Source organism: Sinocyclocheilus rhinocerous, unplaced genomic scaffold (assembly GCF_001515625.1).
Source record: "Sinocyclocheilus rhinocerous isolate Xijiao unplaced genomic scaffold, SAMN03320098_v1.1 scaffold749, whole genome shotgun sequence".
Classification (NCBI taxonomy): Eukaryota; Metazoa; Chordata; class Actinopteri; order Cypriniformes; family Cyprinidae; genus Sinocyclocheilus; species Sinocyclocheilus rhinocerous.
The window spans coordinates 416,173-427,089 of record NW_015653466.1 but is presented as its reverse complement, the minus strand read 5'-3'; the positions used below and the strand labels follow the sequence as shown (position 1 = coordinate 427,089).

Here is a 10,917-nt window from a genome sequence, read left to right as displayed (position 1 = left end):
CAAAATGTACTTACTATCTTGTTGTTCCAAACTGCAGAAGAATACATTCTGAAAAATGCCTATGTCCATATAATGAAAGTCAATGGGGGTAAAAAAAAAAAACTGGATCCCACTGACTTTCATTTAAAAATATCACAGTGTTTTTCTGGTCAAACAAACGAAAGAAAGAAAGAAAGAAAGAAAGAAAGAAAGAAAAGGAAGTCAGTCATACAGGTTTGGAATGTCATGACGGTGAGTAAATGATGACAGAATTAACGTTTTTGGGTGAACTATCCCTTTAAAGCAGCCAAAACCCTGGATCAGCAGTTCACTGACAGTTCAAGGCTGGGTCATTCAGCCAGGCCCAGATTTGAATCATATGTTGAGGACTTCTGGGATGGACCAGCATCAGGCTTTTATAGGCACAGGCATTATTGCGATATTTCTCCTCGATATCAAAGGTTCTGAAGCCTTTGTGCTTCTCAGGGGCAAGGCCCAGTTTCTTAAGGCACATACCTGTGTATACATCATCAATGGGGTAGAGGGGCACCGACCTTGAGATGTTATGAAGTTTCTGGATCAGCTGTCCCGAGAACAAATAACCGCCCCCACCCGCATAGGCAGGGTACGTTCCAACAAACACGCTTTCCGGGATAAAATACTTGACCTTTTTGTCTCTATGCGGACCAGCGTTGGTGATCACATCTCCTACAAACAGTTCCTTGGCTTTGGCATGAGAAAGGTTGCTTAGGAAGTCTATAATGCGGATGGTGTTAACAAAAACATCGTCATCGCCCTTGAAAATGTAACTGACTCCAGGACAGCGGGTTCTCAGCCATTCCAGGAAAAGCACTTCCTTGATGGTGAGGTTGAAGAAGGTGTCCCTATAGTCCCATTGAAGAATATCTCCATGGATAGAGCTCTCATGGTGGAGCATCTTTGAGAGATCAGGGAAGTGGTCCTCCATGGCTGCGTTTCCAAGAAGAAACACCGTAACGACCGTCTTGTTTGCAAGGCGACCAGCTTTGCCCCACGACTCGCGGATGGCCTGACGTCGATCAAAGTGTGGGACTAAAGATTTAATACCTAGGAGGAGGAACGGTGGGTCTTTGCACATGTTTGGCTGGTCCACCACGATGGGATAGGACCTGCAGCGCATATACAGCAGGAAGTCCTTGAAGCGATCCGGTAGCGAGTTGTAATCCTTGACTTGGGTGGTTACCCTGAAGTCTGGCTCACAGGAGTCCAGGCTGACTGTGTCATTTAGCCAGTCTGGAAGCTTATCAATTGTGAAGTTGAGCTTTCCTAGGTTGCGGTTGTTGATGTAGTTCAGCTGTTGCTGCAGGCGATTCCAGTAGGTGTCACTGGGAAGATCTTTTGCCCAGAAACGTTTCGTGGGAACCAGCTGCTTATTTCTGTTGCTGTCGCCCTTCCCGGCATTGCGAGAGACCTCCACCACTATGAAGATGAACACCATCGTCATCATCACCATGACCTTCATCTTCCTCCGAGGTCCCTGCATTGTGTCGAGAGTCACCACCTAAACAGCAGAGATAAAAAAATAACATAGGTAAGGACGTTAGGGACTACTCTCAGGACTACAGACTAAAAGGTGACTAGGCAGCCACTGGCTCCTAAAACTAAACATTTATGAGCCAAAGTGATAGAGCTGATAATAATTTATCAAAAGTGACAAAGACATTTATAAACGTTACTAAAAGATTTCCATTTAAATAAATGCTGTTCTTTTGAAATTTCTATTCATCCAAGAATCCTAAGCAAATGTATCACCGTTTCCACAAAAATATTTAGCAGCACAAATGTTTTCAGCATTGATAATAAGAAATTAGCACCAAATCAGCATATTAGAATGATTTCTGAAGGATCATGTGACACTGAAAACTGGATAATGGCTGCTTAAAAGTTTTGCCACAACACGAAACATTTACATTTTTTATAATATTATTACCATTTAAAACAATTGCTGTCTGTTTTAATATTTCACAATATTTGATCAAATAAATGCAGCCTTGGTGAGAATAAGAGACTGCTTTCAAAAAAGTTAAAAAAGAAATGAGAATTTTTTTACTGGTTTGGAAAAAAAAGGGTCAAAAAGGTTCTTAACCACATGCCACAAAAAATTTACGCGACACAGATAACCACAAAGCAAATCCTGTTTGATGGTAAAACATGTAATGCTTCAAAGACTGTTTGTGCAAATGATGGCAACTAAAGTGTTTGAGTACTGCATGCTAATAATAATAATAATAATAATAATAATAATAAGCGTAAATGTCAACCATAGATGACTAAAGTCATTGTAAGTTGAGAAGACAAATGATCAGTGGACACAAGGACATCAGTTACTTGAAGGACCAAATTTCAAGCATGGCTGTTTTAATTTTAGACCGGCAAGCTAAAACTAAACTAAGGGAACCTCTTTATGTTTAACTCTATATGAGAGTTAACCCGCAATTTCATAAAGAACACTTTTTTTAGGGACGACTTGTAATAATTTTGTCTCTTGACATTCAAAATTCCAATAATATGAGAAATGTTTCACTTCGGACAATTCACATTTATTGAAGCCTAATATTACTTCCTTTATTTAATCTAAAAATGTCACTCTCATCCACCTGTTGCTTCTCTTTCACCGACTCTCACCTCTTTCTTTTGCTTCATTGCTTTTGTCTCCCAGCAACCCCTCTGCTCTGTTGCACATGGTTTCTCTCATTTATTCAACTCCACATTCTTCAGTTCAGCTTACTTTTCCATTCTTTCTGCTCTACCCTAGCCCACTTTCCACTCACTCCTGTCTTATTCTTTGTATAACCCACACCCTTCGCTGTAACTCTCTAAGGGACACCAGTATAAGGCCTAGTATCTCCTATGGAACAGAGCTGGATGTGAGTTTAGAGGTAGTCTAGCGTTACAGGTACGACATAAAGGACTAAATTTAGAGTGGCCTCATGAGCCAGCTGGCCTCTGGGATCAGTGGTGATTTAAAGACTACATATGAGCCAGTCATTGATTTCCAACAAGAAACAGCATTATCTTTATGTTTTGACTTGAAAAATGCATAATGTCCAAACTATAAACTAAAACACTTTTCTTATTTTAGTGAATTATGACTAAATATTGTATACAATAAATGTTTGATGTCAATAATTTAGCATACATGTCATTTATGATCATTAAACTGCATTTTTTTATATAATGATCAAAACTAGTACAAGGGTCAACCACACCCAGGGGGGTCGTAACGATTCCAAGGGCCCTGATCAGAGAGGGGGCCCGATGCAAACCCTGGCCCGACACGATTTCTACAGAGGGGAAGGCAATTTTAGCAAGCTGTGGTGTGCGGGATCATTTTTCTGTTATATAATGATCGGAATTATATCTGCCAGTCACCTTGCTCTCTTCTCTCTCTCTCAAAAAAAAAAAGGGGCAGTGGACAAGAAAAAAACATGATAAAATCTGAATCAGTTATCAGTCAACAAAACAACAACTAATACAATCAGAATTGTTTTTTCTCAGCTAAAATACTATTGAATTATGAATGAATTACTTAGGGCCATGTGTGCCTGTTTACCTGTGCACAGGCGAGACTGTGGAGGGCCCAGATGTATGGTGCGCAGGTGCTAGCAAATGTTTTTAGCCCATCCTGACACACTAACAGAGCGAATCACAGAAACAGGGATGATGTGGAGAGGAAATCCAGATCTGGGGAGAAAGAAAAACAAACATATTTTCCTGCTGCTGCACTAATGGATACATGGAAGATTTTAGGGAACATCAGTGCCTGAAACAGTAAAAGTAAACAGTCTGTTCACACTTGAGGATTAGTCCAGGTGGTTTGAACTCAATTATTTGTTGACCTTGCTTGAAATCACTAGGTGAAAAATATCACTTATCATTGAGTGACTGAAAATCTGGTGTATGTAGTACTTTTCACAAAGGTACATCAAGCTCTAAAGCTAAACAAATTCTGAGATTATTAGCAAAGAACACTCTTCCCTTCACACCCTCTTCCACTGTGACTCCACTCAAATGTCTTCAAATCCACAATGCCACAATGCAAATCACTGTTTGAAACTGACAAATTGAAATGGAAACAACTAAAAGAACACATTTAATATATCAGGCCTGATTTTTTTTTCCCCCATAAGAACATGACGTATATATAGTCGTAAGAACATTTGTGTGTGTTTGTGTGTGTGTGTATTTACTATATATATACATTTTTAGCTATAAAATTAACCTAAAATCTGAATATTTTACTGGGGAAAAAAAATCTAAAAGAAAAAAAATAATTCTAAAACTACAAATAAGCAACAAACATTACTTAGCTTTTCTAAGCGTTAAAAACATTTCAGGGAAATCTCACTCACTCATTCTTCCGTGGGGAGCAGGGGGTGAAGAGGAGGAGGGAAGATAAAGCAAACACTGTTGTCATGGAATATAATGAGTCTACGACAAACCCGTCTACTACGGAAATGAGGCAATAAGTAGCCCTACTGATCTTAATGGATGGAAGACTCATTTTTGTTAAAGGCATCGCCACAACAATGAAAGCCATGTCCAGGTCATAAAGTACTTTTGAGGGCACTGATGGCTTGTGCAAGAACTACAATCCAGACATTTAGTGCATTTGCTCCTATTCTCTCTGACCGTAAGTGCACAAAGTAGCTGAAGAGTCCCCAGGAGGTGAAGTCTCTTATTAATAATTAACACTACATTTGCTGTGTAAACAATGAACTGAAACACTCTCCACCTCACATCAACAGAATAAAGACTCACACTGATCCTTTCACTAGCCCTTTACAAACGGTTTAACTCGGTTCACTTTTACAATCCAGCTCATCTACGGTTGTGAAAGAATTTTCCTGTTTTGTAAAACCAACCAACTTGTTGGTTAGGAAAGGAACTTAAGCAACCGTGCCCAAAATCCAAAGCAGAAACCATAGCAACTAGGCAATGCCAAAAAATAGGATTATACACCATGGGGTGGTATATATTTTGTGCTGCTGCTGTAGATACATTTACATTTGTGTGTATGGAGCAGGGGTCTCCAAACTCGGTCCTGGAGGGCCAGTGTCCAGCAGAGTTTAGCTCCAATTAAACACACCTGCCTGGAAGTTTCTAGTATGCCTAGGAAGACCTTGATTAGCTGATTCAGGCGTGTTGAGGCAAGTTGGAGCTAAACTCTGCAGGACAACGGACCTCCAGGACCGAGTTTGGAGAGCCCTGGTATAGAGTTATTTGTATTTTTGCACAGCTCTCAGCAGGCAGGACGGATTTAGATTTTTTACATGTGAGAAAAGGTGAATGTAAATGTAATGAGAAATTAAAGAGCGTTGTTGAGAACTTGTCCAGAACGAGTCAAAACAAGTAAGAATCCGTTGTTCTGCCTTTTGGCACAATGCAAAGCAGAGCTGAATTGACTATAGTTGCCAAGCAACATCGCGACTTACTGCATTAATACAGAATTCAACTGACGTGCGGTTACAGGTGTGCATGTATGGTTAGGTTTTCTCAATTTCAGAGATGGAACTAAGCGTATTACATTAGCTTTCCTGTCTTTACTCAATTTTTACAAGATATGAAGCCATTTCTGTACTGATGCCAAACTTCAATTCAGTTCAATTCGATTCACTTCACATTTATTTGTATAGTGCTATTAATATAATTGATTATACTTGTTATATTACATATACTCAAACTTATTTTTCTTGCCTTGGCAAGTTCTAAATATAAAGAGAAAATCAAAATTTAAGTATTTAATTCACTTATTATGAAAAACTGGCATTAAAACACATTAAAACTCTTAGCTAACTGGCAAAAGTAACCCTACTATGATATATGGTTCAACAATTAATGACCCAATACACACAAAAGATGTGCACTTCACAAAAGTAAACAGAAAGTCCTTACAATCATAAGTCCAACAATATGGAAATCTGTAAACATGACGTATGCTGAACAGGAAAATTAACAATTTTGTTTTGTAAATGTCTCAAGTTTTCAATAGTTTCCTGTTAAATATGGTTTACTTGAACCATGTTTACCCTCAATGCAGGAGAACCCGTATCTATGTAGTCTGTCATATTTTCTTTAACCTTGCATAGTTTGGTTAATGGCTTTTTAAAGGATGAACGGGGGTCACGCAACCTGTCCATGTTGGCATCTGACCGATTTGTCACGTTTCAGATGAACTTGTAGAAACATTTCAGAGTTTGATTGGATGCACATCCGTTAATGTTGTGCTTATCAACCCTTTTAAAACCTAAAATGTCTATTTATTTTGCCAACCAAACTATGCTAAATACAAAATGCAGCTAATTATGCACTGCCCACAACCCTTAAGGAATAGACCAGTGACCAACCAGATGAGAACCACTGTCCTAGTTGACAAATAATTACATACGAGCAAGAAATCATGAGACAAATCCATTATTTAACGTGTGTGCATGCATGGATGAATGAGAACAAACTATATTTAGCTCCAGTTGAGATTGAAAGCACTGTCTATTCACCCACTCACTGGTAATAATCTCTGTGCGACTTCCAGCCCATTGCTGTTGTGAGACTTTAATGTCACATATGAATAATAATGTTTGGGGTTAAACAAAGAGCAAGCCGGCCATTCTGTGATGAACTACCTGGGCTCAGGTGCACGGTGATGGTAAACTCAGACATGCATGTGGATTAAATCATTTTTAAGAGAGCATCTCTCAAAAGAAGGTCGTAAACTCACCTCTGTATAGGTCAAACACCCTCAAAAGATCACCAACACATTGACTCAAAAAGATCAACAGAAAACAATGACATTAAAAAACGGGTCCAAATAACTAAGCATTACTAAACACACAAATAATGTGCCAATGTCTCAAGACAATACCATTCAAAAGTTTGGGGTTGGTAAGATTTTTTTTTATGTTTCTGAAAGACGACTATTATGTTGCTAATGACTGCATTTATGTGATCAAAAATACAGTAATATTGTGAAATATTTTTGCTATTTCAAATAACTGTTCTCTATTTTAATATATTTTTAAATGCAATTTATTCCTGTGAAGGCAAAGCTGAATTTTCAGAATCCTCTACTCCAGTCTTCAATGTCACATGATACTTCAGAAGCCAATCTAATATGCAGATTTGGTGCTCTCAATGTTGAAAACAGTTGTGTTACATAGTATTTTTGTGGAAACCGTGAAAAGTTTTTTGATGAATAGAACATTTTAGACACTTTTGATGAATTTAATGCTTTTAACTTTTGAATGGTAGTGTTATTTGTGAAGGAAGAAATGTGGACAAAAATTATTTAAGCTAATCTTTCACATACACGGCTTGGTAACGTGAAACAAAAACAAGGCCATTACCAGCCCATAACCTCCCCTTTAACAGTATATATCTCAAGTCTCTTAAGGCACTAAGTAGATTTCCTGGAAGAGGATGAATTCGCCATCACTGAAACTAATTGTCTGGAATTTTTTCCCATGTGGCGGCTAAATGGAACACAAGTGACTAAAACAAAATTACATGAAAGAGTCACATTAAAGGATCTCAAAGGACACTTCCGAGGAACGCCGCTGCATGCCAGGAAGGCCCCCACCCCCCTTAAGAAACTGACTGCCTGCTTGCTGTTGTCTGCAGGTTTTTGCTCAAAAAACAAGCCTCTATACCTTTAACATGTCCTGCAGGTTTCTTTGAAAATGCTTGCGTTTAAACGGGTAAAACAAGACTAACACCTTGGGGGCACAAGCTTACATTAACGGGCATTCCTTGAGTCATCATGGAACTGTATAGAACTGTAGAGGGATTTACCCTAGCTAGTCAAAAACCCCACTGACACACACTAAGCACTACCTGGTCTTCCTACTCCTGCTCATCATGCACAATGACTTAAGAAGCACAAGAAGAGAAAACATGTCGTCCTTCATTACTTCTAAAATGTTTTGGAGTGCTAAAATTTTTTAGTATACAAAAATCATTGATGCAAGAAAATATACTTCAATTTTTCCAATCCAAACGCACTGCCACAACCTAAAAGACTTATGAGGATGTACTAAGCCCAAGCACAGACTTGAAGACCGTACATTCCCTAAGAGCATGCAATCTCTTTGCAATCATGCTAACATTCTACATGCTAGTGAAACCCAGGCAGGAATGAAACTCGTTCTGACTCCACAGTTAAAACCACTTGAAATGGTTACCAGCGATGAAGTTAATTGTTACAAATAAATTCTCATCTTTAAATCCTATTTACAAGGTTGTATTTTAAAGTCAAAATATGTTACAGGGATATTTCTAGGGTTCTAGCTCAACTTCCTCTTTCCTGTATTCAGTCAATCCAAGATACAGAAATACATAAATACTTGTAAAATTATTAATTTGATACATATTCAAAATCATCTGAAACACCATGATGTAGCCACTGATAATTAATCTTATTCTAGATCTAAATCACACATTAAGTTTAGCTGAGAATTAACCCCCAAAAGATCATTTAAAAACATTGTTAGAGGAGTAAAGCATTAATAGGGATGGGCGATATGGGCTTAAAAATATATCACGAAAGTTTCTGATATTTATTGCGATAACGATATCAATGACGATAATTTAGGGAATCCTGTTTCTTTAGAGCAGTGGTCACCAACCTATCTGCACGAAACAAAAACAGCAGGTCTGAATGAGACGCACTCTCTGACAGCAGGTGGCGCCTATAAGCAGGGTTGCCAGGTTTTTGCAATAAAACTAGTCCAATGGCGTTTTGAGGAGGGTTCCCCTGTAAAAATCGCATTCCGGGGGTAAAATACACGTTTTTCGGTGGGGATCTTCAAGTAAAATTCACAACCCAGGGACTAAATATCACGTTATTGGGGTCGCTTCAAGCCGCGGACATGAACAACAACCCACGGCAACAGTGTTAAGTAGCCCAATTCCGCGGGAAAACCGCGGACTTGGCAACACTGCTTATGACTGTAGTACATTTACTCAAGGCTCAGACCGATTTTTGTCGCACTGTACAGCCCTATCCAAACCTGTTCCAGATTGTAGAAGGAGCTGCTCAATTTCACGTCCGCCTTCCTTCACGTCACTCCACACAGTCGTACACAGAAATCTGTCAACAACTAGACTTTATCGTTATTATCGCGGGAAGACGAATTCTTATTGTGTGGAGAATTTTTACCGGTATATCGCAATCGATAAGATATCGCCCATCCCTAAGCATTAAAAAGACATTACAAAAAGTAGCTTTAGAAAGAAATATTTTGGTTCAACATTGCATAAATAACGATAATAGCTGGGCATTAATATAAAAAAAATTAATATTTAAATATGAAATGATTTTTAAAAAAATTAATTGACACTCAAAATATGAAAATAAAACCTCCAGTGGGAAGTCTGAGTGAGTCATTCAATCATTCATTCAACAGACTCCTTCAAATGGATGATTAATACGGAAACGAAGCAAGTGACTGTCTTTATGAATTGCTCACTGAATCATTGACTCGAGAAAAATGTAAGGCAGATTCATTCAGGAACGAAACACTATTGTGTTTCTAAGAGACGCACAAAAGTTCTGCTGTGGCTTTGTTTGAACTATTTTCATTAGCAAAATTGAGCAAAACAAACAATATAATATTGCGTTTCAAATTTCACATAATATTAACCTTATTGAACTATTGTATAAAACAAATATCACATTTGCAATCAAGCAGATATTCGGGGACAAAACAGCACTCTTGCTCGTGTGAAATATCATGTATAGTTTATATCATAAACCCATATGCCTTATTTTTTCCATAATTAATCACACCAATTAAAACATTAAATTGTAAGTAGACATAATTACTTTTATTCGGTGTTGCATCTGAATAAATGTTTTGAGATTATCAAAATGTTTATTTGAAGTGTCAGTTTTTGTATTATTAGTCAAACCTGAACACACACACACACACACACACACACTCATACATTAAGAGAGAGAAAAGCCGTATCTGCGTATATTACGAAAAGACTGATAAAGCGTTGTGCTTGGTTTAAGGCTAGATTTTTCATTCATGTTTTAACAGGACACACTGCAGCATATGTGAGTTAATGTTATTAACCTTTGTGGATGCGTTATAAGATGTGATGCATTCTAAGCTTTGATGCTGTCATTCCGGTATCTTTTCCACATTCACTGCATCTAGCTGATCTTCATGAAGTTCCTGATTCTGGCACACTATAACCAAATGTTAGAAGGGTGGCTCCCGCCATGTTCCAAACCTTTCTCTCTCTCTAACTCAAGTGCCCATCTCTGCTTCAGAGTACTCGGTTACTCATGCTAATCCATAAGGATGACTTTCTTCTTTCTAGGATTTGTTTGTCCTTCTCTGAGAAAGGGCATTCAGAATCAAACAGGTCTTAAGAAACATTCCTGCAAGTTAGGGCTGTGCAATTAATCGCATGCGATTGTCATGCGCATCTCGTCAGTAAAGCCGGTTCCGTGATTAGTAGTAAATCTCCATCACCTGCTTTCAGATGGAGCAGCATTTACTACACAGAGCCGTAGTTCACTGACAATTAGGCAATATCGCGTTCATTATCGCAGATTGAATTGCCTTTTGAAACGCTTTTTCTACACGGTTTGGCCATTCGTCCACACGCAAACGCAGCACCAGGTTACTGAAACCGAACATTTTTGAAAACGCCTGCCAGGGTTAGGCCTGTCACGATAACAACTTTTTGTTGTGCGATATATTGCCCCAGAAATAATTGCGATAAGCAATATTATTGTCATTTTAAAGACCATATTATGCCACTTAATATATAATCATAATGTAACAGCATAATAATGCAAGAAGGCCTACACACTTCCAAATGACAACAAACTTTTAATTTTTAAGAATATTTAGATTAAATATCAAAATATTAGATACCTTAAAAAAC

The 10,917-nt window shown here is 38.2% G+C and overlaps 1 protein-coding gene across 4 annotated transcripts in view; it reads right to left on the bottom strand.

Annotated features, from left to right (window-relative positions):
- Positions 1-222: 222 nt before the first annotated feature.
- Positions 223-10,917, bottom strand: part of LOC107715967 (N-acetyllactosaminide beta-1,3-N-acetylglucosaminyltransferase 2-like) — a 14,908-nt gene continuing 4,213 nt past the window's right edge. For 3 of the 4 annotated variants that reach the window (XM_016522245.1, XM_016522242.1, XM_016522244.1), the window contains exons 2-3: positions 3,572-3,702; positions 223-1,519 (exon numbers count right to left, since the gene is read on the bottom strand). In XM_016522245.1, the coding sequence (XP_016377731.1) occupies positions 308-1,501 (1,194 nt within the window). In that variant the 5' untranslated portion in view covers positions 1,502-1,519; positions 3,572-3,702 and the 3' untranslated portion in view covers positions 223-307. Of the gene's footprint in view, positions 1,520-3,571; positions 3,703-4,370; positions 4,536-10,917 lie in introns of those variants that run through there. The other variant, XM_016522243.1, reaches the window with a different exon arrangement.